Consider the following 26688-nt stretch of genomic DNA (forward strand, 5'->3'; position numbering starts at 1 on the left):
ATGTTGAAGGCATGCGGCCTGGTACGGTTCGGGGGGGAGGGGGCTCGCTCGTCCCCACCCCCTTTCCTGACCGACCGGGCTGCGTGCTCAGATAAGGGTCTGGTATGGATTCTGAGAGGGACCCCCACACCGTTTTTCGGCTTAGGGGTTCTCCTTAAAATCCATACCAGACCGAAGTGCCTGGTATGCCCTTGGAGGGGAACCCATGTCGGTTTTTTATTTAAAATTTGGCGTTAAGTTCCCCCTCAAGATTCATACCAAACATTGCCTGGCATTGGCGGGGATCCAAGTTGGATCCCCGTTCAATACGAGTCGGTACCCTGTCGGGTTGCTATGGAAATGGCAAACCACAGCTAAACGCAACTGCAGCTAATCGCACTGTACAAATGCAGCTGATCGCAGTGCCTGGATTCTTGAATTTCTCAGAAAAAAAAAAAACATGCTTTTAACTGCGGCAGAATAGCCGTCTGTGTGAAAGGCGCCTAAAACATAGATGGAGATGTTGTATAGTCCACAGAAAAAAAAATAAAAAAACTGAGAACACTACCCTAACAATGGCACAGACAGCGGAACGTTATCAGCTCACTGAATTTCTGGCAAAACAGGTATTTGTTTATTTTTACTGTTATAGAACAGATAAATATACCTTTAAAAATTTTGTGTTAACAGACCAAAAGGATGCAGGCGAGAGATGCTCACTGTTAGTGTTAACATTTTAATAGCTGTAGTTTCTGCTAATTGCAATACAAAAAGGTAACTATCTCACAGGCAGCTTTACTATTCAAAGGCAGACTGACAATTGCATTTTGAAACAGATTCCGATGGTTTTACCTTCCTTTTGAGTCCACTGAATTCACAATGCTTGTACCTAAAGTGTCTATGAGCATCTCTGCAGCACCTTCGTTGTCATTTATGCTACAGGAAGGACAAGAGAAACATTTTATTGCACGCATACCGGTATTGATCTATACAGTACATACTACCATCCAAGTGTAATTGTCTTACACTGCACAATGCAGGGGACTGAATGAGTTTCCTTCCATTCTTTGAAACACTTCTTGCTCCAACAGCAACTCTACACAGGCATCATGACCTGTTCAAAAGAACAGCAGATGGTAATGACAAGATTTTAGGTAAAGGGAATTAAAACCAAATTTATGTTAGTACTATTTGATATTTTAGAATCCTTGCTGAACACATGAGCCAATAATTACCTACATTAAAGAGACACTGCCAGTTTATACCATACTATATAGGTGGGCTAAATGAGAGAGTTTACCCATCTGCATCCCTCAACTGTTCCTAGCGCTGTTTCTCTAACAAAGCAGCACTTTTGGGTATAACGAGACATGTGACAGTGCTTGAACCTGGAAAACCAGTCGCCATGACCGGACACTGTCAACAAGGGAGATTAGTGATGTCATCCACCCAGATATGCTTAGACACCATCCAAAAGCAGAGCTTATACAGTGTGGACTCAAGATAGCCACGGCCAAAAACACTACTGGGGTGTTTTTCAAAGCGATTCCTCAGCAAAAAGAATGGAGGCATGGATTGATGTGAGTGTTTGCTTTGAATATTAAAAATGAATTAAACAGTGCTTTGGGTGCATTGTAGTTCCTCTTAAATTGCATTTAAAAGTGCTAAATCCTCAAAGAGGAGCTCCAGTCGTTTTTTTGTTTATTAAAACTGAAGCTGCCGAATTTGAACAAACACTCACCTATCCCAGGATCCAGCTATGTGCTCCCCCGAGCCATCCCTTCCCAGCGCTGGAATTTCTACCGTTGGCACCCGGCTGTGACAGCTTGTGGCTTCACAGCTGGATGCCCGCTGCACCTCCTGAATGGTCCGGCAGGCTTTTGGGACCTGTGACTTGTCCCAGAAGACTGCAGGGAGGAGAATTTCTAGGTGGATCCCAGTGCAAGTGCTCCCCCACCCCAAAAATATGACATGCCAAATTTGGCAGGGAAGGAGTACATAAAGCGGAACTTCCCTTTTTGGGTGGAGTTCCACTTTAAAAGGACAGCCTTGTGTAAAACTAGCATTTTGTGAATTTAAGATCCGAGGAGTCATATACATGCTCACCTGTCATTGTTGGACGGGTGATCTATTAAAGTGCCTGGACAAAGAAGAGGGGCTGTATGTGACCGCAGGCGGCAGGAAACACAGCTATTGAAAAAAAAGTTGTTAGGTTCCCAGCGCTATGATCATCCTGGCGGCGGCTCTCCTCCCCTCTGATCGCTGGGAGAACAGCTCCCATAGAACCTGCCTGCCGGCGGTGCTCGCCCCCTGCTCCCAGGCAGCCATAGTTCGCCAGCCCTCAAAATCCTCTCGCAAAATGCGAGCAGGCTGATATAGGCAAAACAAACAGGGAGTTCTGGAGATACATGTATAATCCCTCCTAGATAGTAAGCTCTAACGAGAGGGCCCTCTGATTCCTGCTGTATTGAATTGTATTGTACTGTCTGCCCTAATGTTGTAAAGCGCTGAGTAAACTGTCGGCGCTATATAAATCCTGTATAATAATAATATATATGCAATAGAAATTTGCATTGAGAGGTCGCCTATAGGTTGACAAATGGCTAAACGTCATGTTCTATTCTATGTATGATGTAGTATCAAAAATATATACTAAATTGCATATGAGATCTGTAAAGCTTTGGGCAGCAAACATGCATTGTATGCAATATGTGGAAAGTGTATATGAATTGCAAAATAAATAAAAAACTGCTCATGACATATAGAATGTTTTGCAAAAACTGTTAATGTATGCATATATAGCCATAGCCCCCAGTTCACATCGGGCGAATTTGACATGTCAAATCGCATGCCAAAATCGGAGCCTATTGCCGCAATGGGACCATCTGAATCAGTGCGACGATGACTTTGTGGCACCACACTGATTCCCAAAAGTAGTTCCAGCACTACTTTTGGCGACTTTGGGAGTGATTTCAATAGACATCGGTGCATGAACCCCCACAGATGTCTTTCAAATCGCCCTGAACTCGCACTGAAATGCAGGCCCTAAGTGTGAACGTGGGCTTAAGCTGATAGCAAAAATGCCTCTAATTTTTCACATCTTTATTGAACACACCTGTAAAACATTCACAGTGCTGGAGGAAAAAGTAGAGAACCCATAGACTAATGACTTCAAAAAATGCTTATTGGAGTCAGTTTGCACACCTGAAGACCAATTAACCACTAGGCTTTTTCTGGCACTTTTGTTTACAAGTTAAGCCCATCATTCACATCGGGCCGATTTGACATGTCAATTTGCATGCCAAAATCAGAGCCTATTGCTGGCAATGGTGCAATGCCGCACTGATTCCCAAAAGTAGTTCCTGCACTACTTTTGGTGACTTCGGGGGTGATTTCAATAGACATCTGCCCATAAATCCGCATAGATGTATTTTAAACCCCCCCGGAACTCGCACCGAGATGCGGGTTTGAAATTGAGCGATTTCAAACTCGCCATTAGTGTGAACGAGGGCTAAATCAGTATTCTTTGCTAGAAAATTACTATATATATCTATATCTTTTTTTTAGCAGAGACCCTAGGGAATAAATTGGTGACAAATATAATATATACCCAAATTTTATTATAAAATATGAAAGATGTTACGGCGAGTAAATAGATACCCAACATATGTCACACTTTAAAACTGTGCACGCTTGTAGAATAGCGACAAACTAAGTTACTCAAAAATCTCCATTAGGCGACGCTTTACAAAAATTTTTTTGCAGGTTACTGGTTTAGAGAGTTAGCGGAAATGTAGAGCTAGAATTATTGCTCACTCCAACATTTGCTGCAAAACATCATGTATGCTCGAGTTAGGTATATGCTCACTTCTGTGTGCAAGAATAAATGGCAGGGCTTTAAAAGAAATTCTTATTTTCATTTTTAAGTTTTACACTGTCCCGTAAAAACAAAAAAAAAAAAAAAAAAAAAGGAATTACTTTTATTCCTATTACAAGGAATGTAAACATCCCTTGTAATAGAAATAAGGGATGGCAGGTCTTCTTTATGGAAAGATTTGAGATCAAAAAGCCCCCAAATCTCTCATTTTCCTTTAAAAGCAAAAAATTAGAAAAAAAAAAATTTTTTGTTCTGGTCAGACCACCTGACCACACAGTTTGATCGCTTCTTGGGCCCACCGGTGAAAACTGTAAGCACAAGAAACACTGCCTCCTGCGAATGTGTTCCAGCGGCTTTTGAGCCGCTTTCATGGGAAAGCCAGCTGCTGCCTGAAAAAAAAAAAAAAAAAAAAAAAAAAGGAGGGGGGTTATAGCTTTAACCATAACCTCGGTAAACCACTTGTAAAACTGCAACGTACTGCGTTCTCGGCAAGTGGTTATAAAGAATTAGCTGGGAGTTTGGCTTCAATTTGTTACGGTTTAAAATCTGCTAGTACATTAACAATCCCCTCCCTCCAGACTGACAATGCTGCTATCCATAGGCGCCCCTGTGCTCATTCATCCAGAGTGGGGGCACTCTAATAAAGGAGGTGTGTAACTGGACAGATCACCAGGTTAAAATAGAGGGGAAAAAGCCTAATAAAAGAAAACTTATGCAGCCACCACATCTGACTGGTAAGTTGCAATACATTACGTTTTTGGTTTTAATACAGCTTTAACTTATCCCATACTACTCTCCCGATGCCCTTATCAGTCATAAGCTGCACACAGCCTCGGCAACTGTGTAGCATTATAATGCAGGCAAGGGCAAGTGTTGATTGGTCAACATGACCATGCTGTATAAATGAGAATCTCCATTAAGCAGTCTTTCTTAGACCTGGTCCCTGAGCCTGGATTCACACTAGTGCATGCGGAACACCGCATGTGATTTGCACAGGAATTGCACCAGATTCCTGTGCACATCACATGAGATGTTTGTGCGATTTGAGCTATACATTTTGTATGGCTCAAATCTTGCTGTCGGCAAGCCCAACAACATACAACAAGCTGGCTGTAATGCCTTGCTATTGCATTACAAGGGGGCTTTGTGCAACAGCCACTGTCCGTCATTAAAAAAGCCTTGTACAAAGGAGAAGAGCACTTTGTTAAAAAAACAAAACAAAAAAAAACATAGCAAGCGCATGCAACTATGCCTAACAAGAGAGTCTGCAGGTAGTGTAATCACACGTATTAAAAGGAGAAGTCCAGCCTGAGCTTGTTTGGCTGGGCTTCTCCTATGGGTCACAGGAGTGCAATTTGCTATGACCCGGTTTCAGCAGAGAGTGGTCTGAAGTCTGCTCTCTGCTGACGTCACAGAAATCAGTCCAGGCAACGCGTCATCACGACAAAGTCTGGATCCGCCAGGTGCCTGGACCCTGGACCGGTACCCATATCAGCCTCTCAACGAGACGCTGAGAACCTGAGATGGCTGCTCCCTGCCCCTCCACATCTCAGCGCTCCAGTGAGCGTGGGGGGCCTGAGCGGACAGCTGCTGACTGACAAGCAGCAGCTCTCTGCTCGGGGAGCTGTGAGAACCAAGCCATCGGCGATGTTCGATGGCTTGGTTCTCAGTGCAGAGGCGCCGGGGGACAGATGCAGCTTCGGACCAAAGCTGCATCCACCTAGGTAAGTATGAATATGGAAAAAAAAAACAAAAAAAACAAACTAAAAAAATAAAAAAACAAAAAACATATTTCTCGTTTAAGGAAGACAAGCAAACTGGCAAAATAAACAGGAATTTTATCAATTTAGATCAACACAAAAAAGATTAATGAACAAGCCAAGCATGCATTTTTGGGAGTTTACAAACTCTTTAACACAAACCAGACATTAGGTCAGCACATGTAAAGGCAGCATTTATAGACCAACAGCAGAATGGATGAACTTCCATAGATTGTTACTAAACTTACATGTTCTAAAGAAAATATAATGAAAAAAAAAAAAAAAATGATTTAGAAGAACAAGAGAAATGTCTAAACAGAAACTGCTTACCGTTATAACAAGCCCAGTGAAGAGATGTGTAACCGTGATTGTCAGCTATTGCGGGAACAACATCTACTGAAGCCGCAGTATGCAGAAGTGCACCTAGAACTCCTATATGACCACATGCTGCAGCTAAATGTATAGGTGTCCTTCCCCTGCAGTCTCGCAAAAGGTAGTTTGCATTGTGTTGCAGCAATGCTTCTACACACTCCTCATGCCCAGTCACAGCCTAGTTTAAAAGAGAAAAAAAAATTAATATCTATATATTATAGATATTTATTTTCATTAATCGATATGAAAGGCACTGCACTTTTTACAAAACTATGGTAACGACTTAATGCTTGTAAATGTCACCTCTTTATTAAAAGCACTTCCAAACGCTTGCGTAAAACGTAACAAATTGAGTTTAATGAGAAATAAAAAGCAGCAAATTTATATATATCAGCCTAAATGATGGTGGAAATTAAATGCACTAAGTCTTCTCATAATCTTGTTAAAGCAAACATTCTACTTAAATTCAGTGCATGAAAGGGGAAAAAGTACTATTAGTCTTTATAGTAAACAGAACTCATATCTATACCTCTGCCGTATAGAAAACAACATGTATGGCCCATACTGAACATTTTTAAAGATCAATGTTCTTTGGTCATAATTCAGTGCATATTTAACAACCTACTTGCAAGCAATAAAGTTCAGCACATAGGCCTACGTGCAGAGTGTGCATTGATGTTCTGTTTAGTTGCTGAAAAACACACTGAAAGATGAAAAGAAGAGGAATGTCTTACCCCTCGGTGCAGTGCTGTCCTTCCCCATTTGTCTTTGGCATCCACATTAGCTCCTTTGTTCAGCAGAGAATAAACGCACTCTGTATGCCCATTCAGGACTGAGAGCATCAATGGAGTCCTGAGCAATACAAGGCAGAAAGTAGACACAGGTTTTACTGGAAAGTGAAGCAGTCAGCAGAGCAATATTCGTTCATGGCTGGTATCCAGCTATGCACTTAAGCAGCAAACAGAAGTGCAATGCAGATTTACAACAGAAAACGTTCAGCCAGAGAGGTCACTGAAACAATAAAAGTGGGCTATAAAATGAGGGTACATTTTGAAATGAGCTGGGAAGAGTTCAAATTGATATGAACTTGATATTTTATGAAGGATGAAAATCAATGAATACTACACCACCAACATGCCCTTTATAGATAGCATTAATAAAAACAATGTTCACGTGAAATATGACCGATTTAGAAAGGCGGCTAATAGCTGCATTATTTTATAGTGCTCCTTTAGCAAAAAAAAAAAAAAAAAAAAAAAAAAAAGATTACTGGGTTATATGCTGCCACCTTTAGATTACTTGAACACTGGCAAAAAAAAAGAAGGCTGCAGGGACAAGACCCTTCCCACTCCCTGATAGACTCAGCATTGAAGCAAGCAAAATGGAGATGGTAAAAACAAATAGGAGGGGACCTGTGCTTGTACTGTACTCTAGTAAACGTTTTTTACTGGTAAACTAAAAATCTTATTTTGTAGTAGTACAGTACAGGACAGACTCTAATCATTACAACTAGGGTGTCCTAAAGCAACTGAGGGGGCAGGGCAATGTGGTAAACAAAAACAAATGGGTCACCAAGGCTGGACAGACTCGGAACAGCTTGTACCTTACACCCCAAACAGGCATTTGAGGAAATCTGAACATACACCTGGAAAAATGAAAGGAAGAGCAGGCAGTAGCCTTGCAAATCTGAGAAACAGATGCCGAGGGAATGTCTTGGCTGGTTTAGGCAATTTATTGAGATCCCACACTGGATACTTATGAGGAGAGCAGACTCTCAGGGGTAGGTGGGTGCTCACAGACACAACATTGTCACTACAGACGAGCTAGTGGATACAGCTGGCACTAAATATAAATTCACCCCAGCACCCCTGGCTGCATGCTGTGAACACCAGAAGGGCTCCTACACACCAAGAGGAAAATGCCAGCGTTCCATCTACGGGACCCAAGTACTCCCCCGCGGTGCCTCGACCGGTTACTGGAAAGGCAAGAGATCCCAGGACAGCATCTGAGGTTCCCCAGTGTGGTACATGGATTTCCATACTACACGTAGATCAAGCCCTCCTCTCCGCCAATATTTCTGCAGGATACTCCAGGAACAGGGCTCTGCAGACCTGTAAAGCATCCTGCAGTAAACGCCATGCATTCTGTTATATGCCATGGGGAGCATCCCCAGTAGGATCAAGTACATGTAAGCAACATTACAGGCTGGTCTTGCATCTTCCAGGGTCCTGGTACAGGCCCAAAGACTCTGCCAAGGAGTGAACTGATCCCAAAGCTGCATTAGGCATATAAAACCTCTTTCACACTGGGGCTGTTTTCAGGCGCTTTAGCTCTAGAAATAGCCTCTGCAAAGTGCCTGAAAACAGCCTTTCATTCATTCCAGTGTGTCTTTTCACACTGGGGCGGTGCAGTTGGGGTACGTTCCCGAAAAGTATTGCAAGCAGCATCTTTGGAGCAGTTGGGAGTGCTGTATTTAGCGGTCCCAAAACACCCTGCCCAAGGGAATGAATGGGCAGAGCTTTAAAAGCGCCGCAAAAAAAAAAAAAAAACGGGAGTTTAACACCCTTTTTTTTTGGGTTAAAAGCGCCCCGCTAGCGGGCGAAAAGCTTAAACAGCGCTAACGCGCCACTAAAACGAGTGGCACTTTAGCGCTAACAGCCTGCGCTTTCAGTTTTAAAGCAGCCTAAGTGACTATTGTGCAGAAGGAATCTTGATAGAAGAATCATCTTTGTGGAATATCAGCGAGCGATATGGTGAAACCTCCACAGAAGGTGGTAAGCATCTCCCAGTGAAGAAGAGGTCCATCCCTAAGGGCCCTTTCACACTGGGGCGGGATGGCGTCGGCGGTAAAGTACCGCTATTGTAAGAAAGACAGGGTTAAAAACCACCACAAAGCTCCTCTGCAGAGTATAGCTGCGCTGTCCCACTGATTTCAATGGGCAGGAGCGGTATATACTCCGCTCCCTTCACCACTCCGAAGATGCTGCTAGCAGGACTTTTTTTCCCATCCTGCTAGCACACCGCTCCAGCCCTTGGGGCTTTCACACTGGAGACAGAGCAGCGGCACTTTCGGGTCGGTTTGCAGGAGCTATTATTAGCGCAATAGCACCTGCAAACTGCCCCAGTGTGAAAGGGCCCTTACAATACACCAGCAAAAAAAAAAAAAATAAAAAAAAAAAAAAAGATATCCTTGCACATTTTTTTTTTGTCAGTGTCCAATCACCAAAAAGGTAGCTCAATAGATACCTAGTCGTAATGATTAAAAAGCTTGTGTCCTGTAGGAAAACCACATTTTTGTTTTTTGCTTAGAGTAGGAAGGGGAAGAATCTTTGTCAGTTTTCACTGCTGTCTGAGTCCTGGTTGAGAGATTTCTTTTCATGCTAGTGTAGTCACTGGGCCAGGAAGTAAGAAGAAATATCCCCTAGCAGGGTAAGAGGTTCTAACTCTTGCACTGCACTCATGTAACTTATGAAGATTAAAGTGGTATTAAACCAAAAACATAGTATATTGCAGCTTGCCAACCATTAGATGTGGTGGCTGCATCAGTTTTCATTTCTTAGGCTTTTTTCCCCACTGTTTTCACCTAGTGATCTGGCAGTAACCAACCTCCTGTATTACAATGACTCCACTCTGGATGAATGAGCACAGGGGGGCACATTTGGACAGCAGCTGAACCCCAGCTAATACTTTATTATCAGTTACAGCAGTTTTTTTCCTTTTGGGATAACGGTTTTACATAAATAAAAGCTGATCATTTTAAGCACCCCTGTCAGTGTTAAGTGGTTTGTTTCAACCCTGTAACTGCAAGAGAGCTTTTCTGTTGAAAAACAGACTTACTGGTGGATAAAAGTTTTACATAAAAAAAGCTGATCATTGTAAGCATCCCTGCTAGTGTTAAATGGTTTGTCTCATCTCTGTAACTGATACATGCTGCTGGAGGGGTTGTTCTTTTGAAACACCAGACTTACTAGCTGGATCGCAAGATGAAAAAAGAAACTAAGCCTAATAAAGAAAAAGAATGCAGCCATCACATCTAAGAATGGTAAGCTGCAACATAATAAATGTTTGCTTTTGGGTTTAATATTGCTTTAGGAATAAGCAAAAAGGAAAAATGTAACAGATGCCTCCACAATCATATCTCACATTAACGCCTTGCCTACAGGGCACTTTCAACCCCCTTCCTGCCCAGGCCAATTTTCAGCGCTGTCACACTCTGAATGACAATTGCACGGTCATGCTACACTGTAACCATGTGAGATTTTTATCATTTTCTTCACACAAAAAGAGAGCTTTCTTTTGTTATTTAATCGCTGCTGGTTTTTTTTTGTAAAAAAAATAAAAGGAAAAAGAAAAAAAAAAAAGTTTTAGGTTGTCAGTAAATTTTGTAAAAAACTAATTTTTCTCCTTCACTGATGTTTGATGCTGATGAGGTGGCACTAGTGGGCACAGATACGCTGCATTGATGGGCAGCACTGACTGGCATTAATAATGGGCAGTGTTGATTAGTGTCCTGATTACATGTCTGGATATCCCTTGCCAGGAGATGCCGTTGATTGGCTCTCCTTGCCACACACTGTCAGTGTGAGGCGATGAGAGCAGACTACCAGCATTTCCGTGTTTATATGTGACTGGCTGCGATTGGACACAGCCGATCACATGGTTAACAAGCAGCGGCTCTTTATATAGATCGGAGTCGTGCCATGTCCTAGCAACATGGCGCAGGTGTGCGAGAGTGGCCGTTCTGGGACAGCGTCGTATGAAGTCGTCCCAGAACGAGAGCTGTACGGCCCCTCCATCATTTGACAGTGGCCGGGCGGCAATCCATTAAAAGCATAACTAAAGGCAAAAATTTTTCGAGTTTTGGATAGAGGGGAGATGGATTAGAACACCTGTCTGTTTTTATTGCCTGTGTCCCAGATAAGGAGATTCATCCTCTTTATTTTTCCTGTTTACCATTATCACTGAAAGTGAAAATAAGACATTACCCAAATTTTGGGTAGTACCCAGAAAAGTAATAGGAGGGGAAATCTTCCAATGGGTACACTAGTTCTGGTGACCTGGGGGTCCCCAAGGAATTCTCTCGATTTACAGGGATTTCCTCTCACTTCCTGTTTGGCTATAGGACAAATATCCACAATGGTACACAGATGGCGGGAAAAGATAAATAAAATAAAAAAATCTGACAAGGGTTATAACCCTCCCTTGCTCTATCCAAAATGAAAAAAAAAAAAAAAAAAAAAAATTTTTGCCTATAGTTCTACTTTAAATTAGAAAATAGTCAGGTTGAGCAATAAATTGTTTTTTCATTTGTTTTTTCATTTTTTTGAATGTATATACGGTTTTTCTACAGCAGATAATAGAAAAGAAAGTTCTCATAAAGTGAAAAGGTAATATACCTAGAAAAGAATCAATGTTTTATTTAATTGTTTTGCTACAAACTGGGTATACTTTCTATCGAGAAAAAATGAATATTCATTTTGTTAACGTGTGATGACATAAAATACAGTAATCAAAAAATAAATAATGCCGTAACATAATTCATAAAGTGCAAAGTGCTAAATGGATAGTGCAACACATTAACCAATGCGATAGAAAACGTCCTCTAAAAAACAGCTCATATAATCTTCAATATGGTATGATGTGGGAGACCATCACAGCTTAGAACATGCCCAAAAAACACCCCGAAGTGCTCAGTAGGGTATCCTACGCCGCAGAAAACCATGACCCCTTTAGCTAAAAATCCGGGTCAAATTAGCGCTTAAGTGGTTGAGTCATGGATCCTTTATGGTTTTTCTCTGGAGTGCATCAAGAATATCTTCTTCTCTCCTCCATTCCACCAATAATCACATTGAAATGAGACTGCTTACATGTTTAGGTGCCTATCCTGGCACCAAGGATGGCCGCATTCATTTTTTCCACTTATAGTATAGGTCACCTACAGTATTGGGGAGCAGTTTTTTTTTTTAGCATTTTTTATGTCACGGTGTTTAAACCCATATGCACTTTAAAACAAATACTTTCGATCGTGTTTGGTCCTCCAATGAAAACAGTAACCCATATAATGTTATTAAGATTTTAATTTTAAACAAGTGCCAATCTGCTTCACATTTAAAAACTGAAAGCGGTTCTAATCCACGCAGATCACCACTGATTTGCCTCTGGATTCTATGCTTTCAATAACCAATCAGGAGCAAGTATGCAGCAAGTGAACCCAGAAATGCACAACCATATACACAACCAGTTCCATGACACAGAAAGTAATGAAGTACTGTCTCAAGTTCAAAACATGTCAATGTTGATTGTTGTGTACCCATTTGGGAATGGTCTCCTGACTTTTGAGTAATAGCACATGGATGTCAGACAAAGAAGAAAGAAAAGTAGTGAAATTTCCTCTGTAGGAACACAGGTTTTTCTATAGGAACACAAACCGCATTTAAAATACAAAATAAGCTCTAAAACCTTGGGATCTACTCAAACACTGGGAGGAATTCAATAAAGCTGCTGCGTCACTTTTCTGGCATTAATCCCTCTTGTTAGTAATAGCCAAATTCAAAATAAAATACAACAGTTCATATCTTACAAAAGTGGAGCCAATTAAGGCCAACACTTTCTTGGTGTGCAGAGTGAGAAACTGGCGCAGATAATTTTTGAGAAAGCGTCTCTCATGTATTCCTAAAGTTGCACAGCATGTGACAAATTCAAGTACAAGTTCTAGACAGGTACATGAATTTGGTGCATGCTGCGCCACTTTTAGAACACGTGAAAGACCCTTTTGCAAAATCTGTCTGCACCAGTCTTTATGCATTCTAGGAACTATTTTTGTGAGAATTGTACAAAAGCATGTCATTCACCTTTACTTAGGAGTGAAGGACTCTTAAAAGGAGCAGTATGGCTACTAACACTGCACATTTACAATGGAAATCAATATGCTTGACAAATGTACACAACACACCGCTGGTTTCAGGACAGTGACGGTGATGAAGCACAATAAAACCAATGGATGTTCTAGGAATAAAAAAATATAAAATCAAAGTAGTTTGGTCATGTGACCTGTAAAAGTCACATGACTGGTTCAGTTTTCTTTGCTTCATTAACCAGAGAATTCTGTGGGGCTTTGCCTGCTACATTCCATGGCCCAACTTTTATAAATGGGACGGGTTGTGGTGTGCACAGGGCAGCGGTTCATAGCAAGTGGATAGCAATATCTACTCTACATTATAAATGAGCCCCTAAGTAATGAAGTAACATGCTGCTTCCATGTTTGTGCTTCCAACTAGGTGAATGTTCACATTTCTGGGATATTGTGGCTGTGTGTTTGAATCAGCAGGGTATACTTGGAGGGGCATTAAACAGCCTGTGACTGGCAGAAATCCACCCACACCATGTTATTGCCAAAAAAATAATAAATATTTGATTTCAAATACATATTTGTATGACAATTTAAAAACAGCTTATTGATATTATAAATTTTTACTCTGTATTCCAAAGGCTTTTATTTTGAACATGTGTCCAGCAGCAGAGGACTAGAAGCTCCTCCAGCTTATGTTGCCCTGCAGACAGGCTGGGAAAGAGCTGGGTCATGTGACAATTGTATATCGATTAGAAAAAAAATGGTACTTGATTTTTTTTTTTTTTTTTTTTTTTAATAATTACAGTGCCATCATCCACATACAAAAATAGAAGGGGCAACATAACTTAAGTATGGTATTTTTTTTTTAGTTTCATACTTACCTAGGAGGATGCAGCATCGGTCCAAGCAGAGAGCTGCTGACTGTCAATCAGCAGCTCTCTGCTATGCTCCTCCTTGCTCACTGGAGCACTAAGCTGTGGAGGGGCGGGGAGCGGGCGTCTCAGGCTCTCAGCGGCTCGCTGAGATGCTGGGACGAGTGTCAGTCCAGGCACCTGGCGGATCCAGACTCCCATTGTCAGGATGATGCGGTGCCTGGACTGAAAAATGAATTGCACTCCTGTGATCCCTAGGAGAAGTACAGCCTTTGGTTATGCTTCTTCTTTAAACAGTGTGTGTCTAGTATCTCTTTAAGAGGCTTGTTAGGACCCTGAACATTTCACAATTCTGTACAGCAATTCATAATTACACCCAATACTGCTGGAGTAAAAAGCATGCACTTACTGTCCATTTCCATCATGAATATCCACTGCAGCCTGAATATCTGCATTTCCAATCAGGAGTCTTAGGCACTCTGAGTGTCCATTGATTGCTAAAGGGGGGGGGGGGGGGGGGGGGGGGGCAAAGAAAAGAACAAATCAGTCTTAGGTTACACATATTAAACATTAAATGCATGCAATTCTATAAACTGAATTTTTAGCAAGTTAATCTATCAAGTATTTAAAAATAAAACAGTGGCTGGGAGTTCGTACAGAACAAAGCCAAGACTGCAGACGGCTTCAGGATAATTTTGAAAAGTCTAGGATTAATTGAACTGTGGCTGCACCACTACAGATATTACAGTTCTACAACTACAAGCACAGCAACTGTTTTTTAAATCTCAAAAGCTACTTTAAAATGACCCTATTTGTACCCAATGCATAGAAAATCCAAAAGGTTAATTTAAATGCTTGTCCTCTACTCTATTACATCTACTCCTCCGCCAATCTGTTTACCTGCAGGAGCACAAGACAATGTAATCTCCAACTAGAGCAATTTGAAGCTTTAGGTGTACGATCCTCTCCCCATGCAACGGCGCTGGTACCTAGCAACTGGCTGCACAGGCATCCAACAAAGCATTTTTGTAAAGAAAGTCAAATGCTCCCCCTAAATCTGGATGAACCATTTTTTTTTTTATAACCTCAGTAGGCCAAACAGAGCCACAAGGGATCAAAGCAAAATTAGGTATGCAGGAAGTAGAGTATACAAACTGAACTTATTGCTTTGCAAAGCACAGGTTCACTTTAACCACTTGAGGACCAGCTGCCGCATTTACACTGCGGCAGGTTGGCTCCCCTGGGCGAGCTGTTGTAGCTGTACGTTGGCCACTTCAAGAGCACTAGGGGGCGCGCAGGGAAACAACGGAGCCGATACGCGTCCCCGGTGGGCGTGATGCTGGCCGGGCACCCGTGATCGCCCCCGAGAGCGACAGAACAGAGGTCTGTCAATGTAAACAGACAGATCTCCATTCTGTCAGGGGTGAGGAGACTGATCTGTTGTTCCTACTGCTTAGGAACAATTGGTCTCCTCTGCTCCCCCATGCAGTCCCCCCCCCCCCCCCCCCCCAACCAGTTAGAAACACTCCCTAGGACACACATTTAACCCCTTAATTGCCCACTAGTGTTAACCCCTTCCTTGCCAGTAACATTTATACAGTAAATCAGTGGATATTTTTAGCACTGATCGCTGTATAAATGTCAACGGTCCCAAAAAAAGTGTCAAAAGTGTCCGATCTGTGCTCCGCAATGTCGCAATCCCGGGAGAAAATAATGATAATAATAATAAAAAAAAAAAATATTGCTGATCACCGCAATTACTAGTAAAAAATGCCATAAATCTATCCCCTATTTTATAGACTATAACTTTTGTGCAAACCAATCAATATACACTTGTGGATTTTTTTACCAAAAATATGTAGAATACATATCGGCCTAAACAGAGGAAGACTTTTTTTTTTAATTTTGGGGATATTTATTATAGCATTGTTTTTTTTTTTTTTTAAATTGACGCTTTTTTTGTTTATAGCGCAAAAACTAAAAACCACAGAGGTGATCAAATACCACCAAAAGAAAGCTCTATTTGTGGTAAAAAAAGGACATCAATTTTGTTTGGGTATAGTGTTGCATGACCGCGCAATTATCAGTTAAAGCAACGCAGTTCCGTATCGCAAAAAATGGCCTGGTCATTAAGGGGGCAAATCTTCAGGTCCTTAAGTGGTTAAAGTAGTATTAAACAAAAAAGAAAAACCATTACATTGCAGCTTACTACTTTTTAGATGTGATGGTTGCATTAGTTTCCTTTTTAAAGCTCTCATTTTCACCTGGTGATCCTGCCTCTAAGACCGAGAAAGGAGCGATCAAACATCACTGATTGCTGAGCTCTCGGTCTTCAGCCTGCAGAGAGCTGAGTGTTAGTCAGCGGCTCTCAGCTCTGCCCCTCCAATGCTGGGCTGTGGAGTGGGTGGGAGCAGCTGGCTCAGGCTCTCAGTGGCACGCTCAGAGACTGAGCCAGCTGTTGGTCCAGACTTCCCGGTGGATTTTTTTCAGAGCCTGGACTGGCTCTGTGACATCAGCTGACAGTGGGCTTTGGCCTGCTGAACTGCACTCCTGTGACCCACAAGGAAAAGTAAAGCCAAAAAAAGCCTTAGTCATACTTCTCCTTTAAGTGCTTACGAAGCTTTACCTGGCACATGGCTTAAATTTGTTTAATGTATCTAAATCTGCTAGAACATATAACACTATGCAACCCAAGACTGGTTTTGGGTTTAATAGCACTTTAAACCCCCTCTAATTTGCCATACCTGCTGAATGAATGGGAGTCCTTTTCACAACATAGTCCTTTACTAATATTGATGCGCCTTGGTTGATGAGAACATCTACACATTCAACGTGTCCTTTGAAAGCAGCCAGGTCCAGAGGAGTCCTTCCAGTGCTGTTCCTTACATCCAAGTCGAGCAAAGATTGTACTAGGACCTCTAATGCTTGGTGGTGCCCATGGTATGCCTGGAATAAAAATGTTATTGTTAAACATAACTTGAAACCCTTGGCACAAGTCATATGCACACTAGTGGTCTGAACTTGGCATGTGATTTTTTTTTTTTTATAAATATGTACTGAAGCTCATCATGTCAGAGACTGTTCTATTCACAGCATAATTATGTTATTTAGCTAGAAAACATTTTGTATTCTGTCTTTCAATAGAATTCCCCACAATGAAGCTACATAACAAAACTTCAACTGAGAAATAGTGCTATATTCTTTAGGTATGCTAACCAAGAAATGGTTTCAGTTGGGGTCCTGAAATGGTTACACATGCAAGGTATTTTATACATTACTACAGTCACAAGACTACTGTCAGGCTCTCAATTTTACTACAGAACGCCAGGTAACAAGGCAGCCAATGACCTGCTAATGTTATCCAAGCAACACACCAGCTAAAGCCACAAAGTATATCCAGTTTATACATGTTAGAGTCCATCTTTATAAAAACCAGTGCAAAAAGCTGAGTTAGACTTATGGGTAACTCCTTTTCTGAGAGTCTTCCAGGACAGGCCATGAGACCTTGGGCTCCTCCTACCAGGACAGGAAACACTTTACCCCCACCAGATAAAAGGGCGGTCCTCCAGGCCCCATGTCAGTCTTCTCAAGAACCGTTGGACGTCCCTGCAAAACACATGCATAATAGACATAACTTCAGACAAACCCGGGTGGGAATCCAGCTGTCCTGGAAGACTCTCAGAAAAGGAGTTACCGATAAGTCTAGCTCAGCTTTTCTCCAAGCATTTTCCAGGACAGCCTATGAGACAATGAGCCAGAACTTACCAGTCTAGGGAGGGACAACTGCCTGAAGGACCTTACAACCAAACGCCTGCTCCTGAGCTGATAGGAGATCCAGGCGATAATGTTTAATGAAAGTCGAGTAACTGGACCATGTGGCAGCCCTGCAAATTTGTTCCGGTGAGGCACCAGCCCTCTCAGCCCAAAATCTAGACAAGGCTCTAGTTGAGTGCGCAGTAACAAAAGGTGGAGGAACTTCCCTAATTTTGTAAGTTTCAGAGATAGATTGTTTTATCCATCTAGCCAGAGTGGCTTTAGATGCACTATTTCCCCTGTGAACTCCAGAAACAAGGCATCAGAACTCCAAAACAAGGCATCAGTTTTTCTAAAGGTCTTGGTGACCTCAAGATAGACTAGGAGAATCCTTCTTACGTCTAAAAAAACTAAACTTTCTTTCTTGGTCGCCTTGTGGTTGGCAGTACAATGTCCTGAGATCGGTGGAATGTACTGGCCACCTTGGGCAAAAACCCTGGATCGGGTCTTAAAACAACTCGATCCTTAAAAATCGTGAGGAAAGGCTCCCTCACTGATAGGGCCTGCAACTCACTTACCCTACGAGCTGAGGTAACAGCTACAAGAAAAATAGTTCTTAATGTGAGTAACTTAACGGAGATATCTCTAAGAGGCTCAAAAGGAAATTCAACCAGAGTTTGAAGTACTAGGGACAGGTCCCAAGTTGGACAACTTCTCACCACTACTGGTCTGGCCCTAGAGATTGTATTTGAAAAATCTGGCTATAGTGGGATTTTCCAGGAGAGAAAACTTGAGGAACACACTGATAGCTGCCGCCTGTACCTTTAAGGTACTAACAGAAAGACCTTTGTCGACACCCTCTTGAAAAAATTCCAAAATTGAAGGCATATCATGAGTTAATCTTTGATTTTCAGATAACCATGAGTAAAATCTTTTCCAAACTTTGGAATATATGGCTCTAGTGACTGGTTTTCTACAATTTACTAGAGTCTTGACTACCTTCTCAGAGAACCCCTGGGCGCTCAGTATCTTTTCTTCAGGTACCAAGCCGTCACGTTTAAAGAAACCACCTGTGGGTGTGACACTGGACCCTGCGATAGTAAGTCTTCTCTCTTCGGAAGAATCAGTGGAGGCTCCGAGACCAGAGTCTGAAGCAGGGAAAACCATGGCCTCTTGGGCCAGAAAGGGGCGATTAGGATGAGATCTGTTTCTTCTAGAAGAAACTTCCGGAGGACTTCCTGAATAAGTATGATTGGCGGGAAGGCGTAACAGAGGCCGAATGGCCACGGATTCGCCAGAGCATCGATCCCCAAAGATTGATCCGCTGGGTTCAAGGAAAAGAACCCCTCTGTCTTGTGGTTGTTCTGATTTGCGAACAGGTCCACTTCGGGACATCCCCATCTATTGGTGAAATCCGCAAAAACTTCGGGATGAAGGGACCAATTGTCCCGATCTACCCTGAAGTGGATGAGATAATCTGCCAGTCAATTTTGTGTCCCCTTCAGGTGCACGGCTGAAATTGATGCCAGGTTCCCTTCTGCCCAAGATAAAATCTCCTGGGCAATAGATTGAAGTATCCGGATTCTCGTGCCTCCCTGTTTGTTGAGGTATGCGACTGTCGCGATATTGTCGGAAAGAATTTGGAGATTGTGACCCTTGATTTCCGTGTGAAATGCCTGCAGGGCTCTCAGAACTGCAAGTAGCTCTCTGATTGGATGAAGCACCTGCTTCCCTCGAGGTCCACTCTCCTTGTGTCACTGCATTGCTGAGGTGAGCTCCCCCTCCCCAGGCACTAGCATCCGTAGTGATTCTCTGGGATATAGGAATGGACTATGGGAGACCTCTTGTTAGGTGCAGAATTGTCCTGCACCTCCACAAGCTTCTCTTTACCCTAGCAGGTAACCAGATCCTTGACTCCAGGGACCCTGTGTCTCCATCCCAGTTTCTCAATAGAAACAGTTGCAATGGATGTTGGTGAAATCTCGCCCATGGTACTGCAGGAAAGCATGAGGTCATCAGACCCACTGCTCTCGAAATCTGTCTGAGAGAGACCGACTGGTTGGTCTGTAATGCTGACAGTTTGGATCATTTTTGTAATTTTCTCCTGCGGAAGATAAACTTTTTGGTCTACCGAGCAAAAATCATATCCCAGCTATGTCACTTTCCGTGCCGGCACTAAGGACGACTTCTGTACGTTTATCAACCAGCCTAGGGACTGTAGGAAGTCTTGCACCGTCTGGAGATCCGCTAACAACCTTTGGCACGATTCTGCCACTACAAGGGAGGTTGTCCAGGTAAGGGATAACAGTTATATAACAGTTATCACCTTTAACCTTAGCGGAGCCAGCCCCTCCCCCAACACCTTCGTAAAAATGCGTGGGGCTGAGGACAGACCGAGGGGGAGGGCTTGAAACTGAAAGTGCAGAGTCTCTGCTCCCATCTTGACTGCTAATCTCAAGACTCACTGGCAGGATGGATAGGGATGTGAAGGTAAGCATCCCTCAAATCCAAAGTGGCCATGAAGCAGTTTGGGTAAAGCAGATTTTTGATCGTGAATACCGTCTCCATACGGAAATGCTTGTACCTGATTGAACGGTTTAAAGACCGGTGGTTAAGGATAAGCCGATACTTCCCTGATGGCTTTTTGATGACAAATATATGGGAGTAAAACCCCTTGCCCTGGTCTGGCCGGGGAACAGGGATCAGAACTTTTTGATCTAGGAAGTCTCCAATTTGGAGATCCAGAGCCTTTGCTTTTTCTCGATCTTGGGGAGGACAAGTGACCAAAAACCGCTCCAGTGGTTGGCAAAAAAACTCCAGCCTGTACCTATTGGTCACTAGGTCCAGGATGAAGGGACTTGAGGTGACTGCCGCCCATTGTGGGAGAAAGGGCCTCAATCTTCCTCCCACTGGGGGACCCGAGTCACTGTGGCTTGGCGGGTTGTTGAGGATTAAACAAGACTCCCCCTTTACCTCAGCCTTTGTGCCCCGTCCAATGCTTTTTGGGCTTGTTGTCCTTTTCTTTAGGACCTTGCTGCCTACCTTGCCCACGAAAAAAACTTTCTGGCTGTCGGTTTTTCCTTTTTCTCTGGAAACGCCTTTTTCCTATCAGCTGTGCGTTCCAGTGCCTCCTGCAGTCCTGGGCCAAAAAGATGATCACCCGTAAGGGGAAGACCACAAAGGCGCAACTTGGAGGCTGAATCACCTGACCATGTTTTAAGCCATAGGCTTCTTCTGGACGAATTTACTAAGGCCGAAGTTCTGGCTGTCAGTCTTACCGACTCAGCAGAAGAATCAGCCAAAAATCCTACTGCCTTAAAAAGGAGAGGGAAGGACTTCAAAATCTGCTCTCTAGAAGTACCAACCAACAATTGTGTTTGAATCTGAGTTAACCATTCCTCCAGATTTCTGGCTATACATGTGGAGGCCAGAGCGGGTTTGAGATCCCCAATAGCAGAATCCCAGGTTCTGTGGAGAAGGATATCCCCTCTTTTGTCCATCGGATCCCTAAGTGCGCCCATATCATCAAACGCTAGGTCCAAGTTTTTTGAAAGAGGTGCATCCAACTTAGGATTCTTGTTCCATGGCTGCTCTAAGTACTCCTCAAAAGGAAACCTCCTTTTTAGGTTACCAGAAAAGAAAGGTTTTCTCTCTGGATTCTCCCACTCCAGTTTGACAGTATCAATCAGGGAACTATGTACTGGAAAAACTCTAGACTTCTTATGCAAACTCTTATACATAAGATCATGTTTAGATAATTGAACCCCCTCCTCTTAATTCTAGAGTACTATAGATAGCCTTTAATGAGTCATCCACATCCTCTAAAGATAAATTAAACCTTGAGCCCCTTGTGGATTCTCTATCCCTGGGCTCCCTATCTGACCTTGATTCTTCTGGAGAAGAACGGGTAGATCTGACCTCAGCTTCAGAGTCTTCACTCTCCGCCTGCTGTGGGGTGCTACTGACTGAAGCTCTAATTGAAGACGGACCCTCAGCTGGCGTCTGAAGCTTGTCAATTAGTGCTTTAAATGAGCTGAAGGTAGATGTAAGCTCATCTCTGACAGGAGACAACATTTTCTGACAGGAGGTCACTGGGTCATCTTTTACTAGGCCTTCTATACAGGTGTGACAAACTGCTTTGCTCCATGAGGAGCTCAATTTGTTTGCGCAAACCGCACATTTCCTTTTTTGTGGCTGCGCTTGGGCCTTGTCCCGAGTAAATGAATAATAATAATAATAAATGACCCATAATGTAATTTAAAAGCCACCCAATCACTCCGTAACACCTCGTGCAGGAGGGAGGAAATGTGTCCCCTTACACCCACTACTACAGAGGGGGAAGGGAACACTCACAGGGATAGCAAGCTGGTGACAAAACACCCCAAGCTTACCTGTGAAGTGCTGGTGTTGGGAACTGCATCCGCTGCCTGTGCAGGTACTGCTGAAGGATCCATCCTGCCCCTCTTGGTCGTCCACAGCCTGGCTGTTTTACACCAAGAGAACACCAGCAGCCAGCGTTCCCTGTTCGCGCCATTTTATGGAGACTGGAACTGTGTCTCCGGCGCCCGATGACGTCATATACTCCGGAAGCAACCCTCTCCAGGCACTTCCTGTGGGCCAGCTTGGAGCGCAGTAGCTCAGCCCCCTCGAGCGCTGCGGCTTCCTCTATTCCCTGCATAGAACAGCCAAGCTGTCGGCAGGGAAAGGACCCTGCCGCTCAGCTGACCTTTAAGTGCAATGCACCGCGCTTGGGGCCCGACATCACACCGGTCCTGGCCCTCTCCAGGCACTGAGGACGGGGAACAGCAGCACAGCCAACTTCCCCAGCGGTGATGCTGCTTCTGGCAGAGGAAAGGTTAGTAATATGCTCCCCCAAAATAGCCATACAGAGCCCCTGCTCATGAGACCTATGGGAGCAGGTTCCAGGAACATGTTACCCTCCCCGTCCGGAGGAAGCACAAATAACTGACATGGGGCCTGGAGGACCGCCCTTTTATCTGGTGGGGGTAACGTGTTTCCAGTCCTGGTATGACCGTCATGGACAGACTCCCTTCACCTCGAATCTGCTCTCATGGGTTCACCACCCCATTACTACTGAAGTAGGACACAATGCTTGGTAAAACTTTTGCAGGATGGTGAGGTGTATCCTTACCATGTGTTTTTTTGTATATCTTGTATAATGTATCCAATGGCCATGATGATGTGCGATATATTATTTGTTTAGTAGTCACTATACCACACCCTTACCCAGGGGCGGATCCAGAGTCTAGTCTCGGGAGGGGCACTGCCAGAAAATAACTTTTTTTTGCGGGCAAAAAACGGCTGGTGTTGGCGCTTCAATCATCACGGCACCCTGGTTATAATGTTGTCAGGATGATTGAAGCGCATTATTTCTATTCTTACATTGTAATATGAAATTAAATAGTTCAACTCACCATAATGCAGAATCAGTGGGAGCCCTGAGTGTGTCACTTTTCACGTCGCCTGCCACGAAATGCGGATTGTCACTTGCCATGTCACCTGTCACCAGATGCGGATTGTCACTTGCCACGTCACCTGTCACCAGATGCGGATTGTCACTTGCCACGTCACCTGCCACACGTTGCGGATTGTCACTTGCCACGTCACCTGCCACACGTTGCGGATTGTCACTTGCCACACGTTGCGGATTGTCACTTTCCACGTCACCTGCCACACATTGTGGATTGTCACTTGCCACGTCGCCTGTCACCAGATGCGGATTGTCACCTGCCGTGTCACTTTCCTGCTAAGGTGGTCTCTTGCTATGTCCTAGAGTCAGGCAGCAGAGAGATGATGTAATCTCTCTGCTGCCCACAGCTGCCTTCACAGTAAGGGGGGAACTGCAGGGATGCAGGGCGGGTGCAGGGTGGTGAGAAATGTCATCTCTCTGCTCCCCTGCTCCCTGATTGGCCAGCAGCCCACTCACAGTCACACATGGAGCCGCCCAGCTACCTCCCCTCACCCGCCCACACACCGACTCACTCACTGACCGAGCCGCCCGCACTGTCAGCCGCGGCAGAGCCGCCCGCACTGTCAGCCGCGGCGGAGCCGCTTGCACTGTCAGCCGCGGCGGAGCCGCTCGCACTGTCAGCCGCATTCTCGGAGGGGGCAATTGCCCCGTTGCCCCCCTGGATCCGCCCCTGCCCTTACCTGAAGAAGCCTATATGGCGAAACATGTTGAAAATAAAAGTATGGCAACCATGACGTAACTAGCATTACATTCTCCTACTCTCAATGGATGAGGATACTTGGATATATTATGTATTTATTCCTATTTGTGTGATCTAATAAAGATTATTGTTTTAACTGATTTTTGCTATATGGTTCTATTCAACAAGCACCTAGAAAGTCCTGCATCTCTTTTCTTCCGTTTTAAATATTTATCCATACTGGAGTTACATTTCCAATAGATTTAGCAAAGCTTCTCATTGAGTTGATGAGTGGTAATGCAGACTTTTGTTACACCAGTCTGTGCAAACTCCCTTTCAGGCACTTTGTCCTCACAATAAAGCATTTTCATCCACATTTAGTCTTTGAGAAGAGAATCTATGGCAACATTAAGAATTTACCTAGGCTCTAGGCTGACTATATGCTCTTCTTTTTGGAGGACGTGGACAACTCATTGTCTCATGCAGTGTCCCTCATCGCTGTTTTTGGCCACTATTCACGCCTTACCATTAATTGGTCTAAATCTGCATTGATGTTTCTGGATAGAGTGCGAAGTGCAGAGCTTCTGTGCCCTATCCCTATAGTGACTTCCTTTGAATATTTGGGCATTTACATATCCCCCAAACTGATTATTATAGTATAAATATATACCCCTTACTGACTCGTTTCAGAGACAAATATATGGAACAGACTTAAAAAGTCCTTAGCAGGAAAAACAAACCTTAAGGTGATTCTTATACCCCAAATTCTATACCTGCTCCACAACACACCGGTGGTTATTCCACTGAAAATATTTTGGAGTGGTCAACTCCCTATTCAGATGACTGTAATGGCATAACAATCCCCCCCAGGATCAAGTTGGAGCAGCTGCAATATCCGAAGGGAGGTGGTCTGGCACTCCCCAACCCTTGGATATACTATTTGGCTGCACAGCTGCAGCACCTGATAGGAGCTATGGCTCCCAGACCTGTAGGTTCTTCAGCTAAACTCCTGCTAATTGGCACAAGGGCAGTCTGTGCCAGAGGGCCTGGAAGCACAGCTGTTTCAACGGCCCAGCAAACAAATGCCCACTTACACACTCCTTCAGGTGTGGAATAAGGTCAAACTACTGCAAAAAGTAACGGGGTATACAGCTTATAGTCCAGTTTGGGGGAATAAATCATAAGGAACCGGCCAAGCTCCAACAGGGACCCACGTGGTGCTCCATGGCAATAACTCACCTCGGGCATGTCTTTCACAACGGGAGTCTGCTTTCTTTCACAGACCTGCAATCTATGTTTGCACTGCCTTCTGGCATGCTATTCTATTACTTACAACTAAAGCATACTGTTAAAGTGCAGGGTACAGCAGCGGAATGGGTACAATGCCCCACCTCCGTTTTCCACATTCTGCAAAATGCATTGGACACAAAGGGTATAATATCCCAATGTGATCTTATGCTCCTTTCTGCACTCTTGGAGGGATACCCCACGAAAGCAGCGACCCAGTGGGAGGCAGACTTGGGGCCTATTACTGTAGGAGCAATGGGAAGAGGCCCTTCAGGCTGTTAACACTTGTTTGTTGAACGTATCACAGAAAGTATCCAAATTGTATATCCTGTTGAGAGCACACTATACCCCAGTAAAGCTCTATAAAATGGGCAAATTACCTGACTCGTTGTGTGGCAAGTGTAAAATAGTGCCAAGTGTAAAAATAGTGCAAGGTGACCTGATACATCTCCTCTGGCGTTGCCCCAAACTGCACAGGTATTGGAAGGGGGTCCAGGCCATGCCTAACCAAGTATTCCAAACAAATTTCCCTCTTGATCCACTATGTTGCCTTCTAGGTGTACTGGAGGGGGCAATCTTAGAGGAAATGACAAGTATGGCCTTCGCCAGAGCCTTATTCTAAGCTAGGAAAACGATACTTTATGAGCTGGAAATCTGCCATCCCACCGTCAGTTAAATCCTGGATTCAGCACATTGGTAGCACTCTTATGGAAAAATACATATATCAACATAGGGGGAAACCTGGGAAATTTGACAAATTATGGGCCGCATGGCTTGATACACCAGGCATTAGTCCCAGAAAACTGGTGCAGATGAAGGTGCTCAGATGCCCATAGATACAATGGATGCCCGGGAAAATGCTTGCTTGAGAAATATGTAATATTGTAAGGGGGGGGGGGGGGGGAGCGCGAGGTTATGGCTGTCAGTACAATGGAAAGGGTTCGCAGTGTATAAACACGTGGAATTAAATACTGGATGTGTCATACAATGATTACTCACAGTTATCGGTTTATTGAAGAGTACGACTAATGCTTATGTAACTGATTCTTCACTGACAAATTGAAGTGTATTGTGATCTTTGTTTGGATCTGCTTTGTTTTTCTTGTGCAATAAAAACCTTTTGATTAAAACAATAAATAAATTTACCTAGGAGGTTCAGTGTCAGTACGCAAATTAGACACACAAGTTAGCTGTGTCTCCAGTGATCGGTCCCATTCACAATTTGCATAGTCGGGCCTGTTTACTTCAGTCAGCTGCCCTATGTGCGTTTGTTCCCCAATATAAGCTCCTGCTCCTTTTTGGGCATCAAGCTTCACATGATAATTAAGTCGCAATTTGCTGCGATTGCAACGTGATTCTGCTGCACAGCAAAATCACACTGTTTGGGTGACATTCATTCTAAGTGGCACCCCAAACGCATGTTGTGCACCGATTGCCACAAGATTTGGAATCGCAGGCAGAATGTGTAAATGGAATAGAATTTGTTACTGCCCACTGAGCAGTGTGTGTATGTGTATTATATATATATAGTACGCAATGCTACAGTGGGCATGTGTCCGTAGAAGTCAAGGGCTTCATAAAAGTGCGTACATTTACTGCCAATAGTTACCGTATTTATCGGCGTATAACATGCACAGTCGTATAACACGCACCCTAATTTTAGGAGGGAGGTTTCAGGAAAAAAACTATTTTTAAAGTAAACAACTTTGGAGGAAATTAAGGGTCAGTTCCCATCAATGTCCTCAATGCAGTCTGATTAATGTCCTCA

The 26688-nt window shown here is 43.6% G+C and overlaps 1 protein-coding gene across 2 annotated transcripts in view; it reads right to left on the reverse strand.

The window, feature by feature from the left end:
• The window catches only part of ANKRD28 (ankyrin repeat domain 28), a 227536-nt gene that overhangs the window by 18850 nt on the left and 181998 nt on the right, over window positions 1-26688 (reverse strand). For both annotated transcript variants that reach the window (XM_073630192.1, XM_073630191.1), the window contains exons 18-23: window positions 16455-16656; window positions 14120-14207; window positions 6723-6840; window positions 5947-6166; window positions 1006-1093; window positions 832-915 (exon numbers count right to left, since the gene is read on the reverse strand). In XM_073630192.1, coding sequence (XP_073486293.1) covers window positions 832-915; window positions 1006-1093; window positions 5947-6166; window positions 6723-6840; window positions 14120-14207; window positions 16455-16656 — 800 coding nt within the window. The remainder of the gene's footprint in view (window positions 1-831; window positions 916-1005; window positions 1094-5946; window positions 6167-6722; window positions 6841-14119; window positions 14208-16454; window positions 16657-26688) is intronic.

This window comes from Aquarana catesbeiana, linkage group LG05 (genome assembly GCF_042186555.1).
Source record: "Aquarana catesbeiana isolate 2022-GZ linkage group LG05, ASM4218655v1, whole genome shotgun sequence".
Classification (NCBI taxonomy): domain Eukaryota; kingdom Metazoa; phylum Chordata; class Amphibia; order Anura; family Ranidae; genus Aquarana; species Aquarana catesbeiana.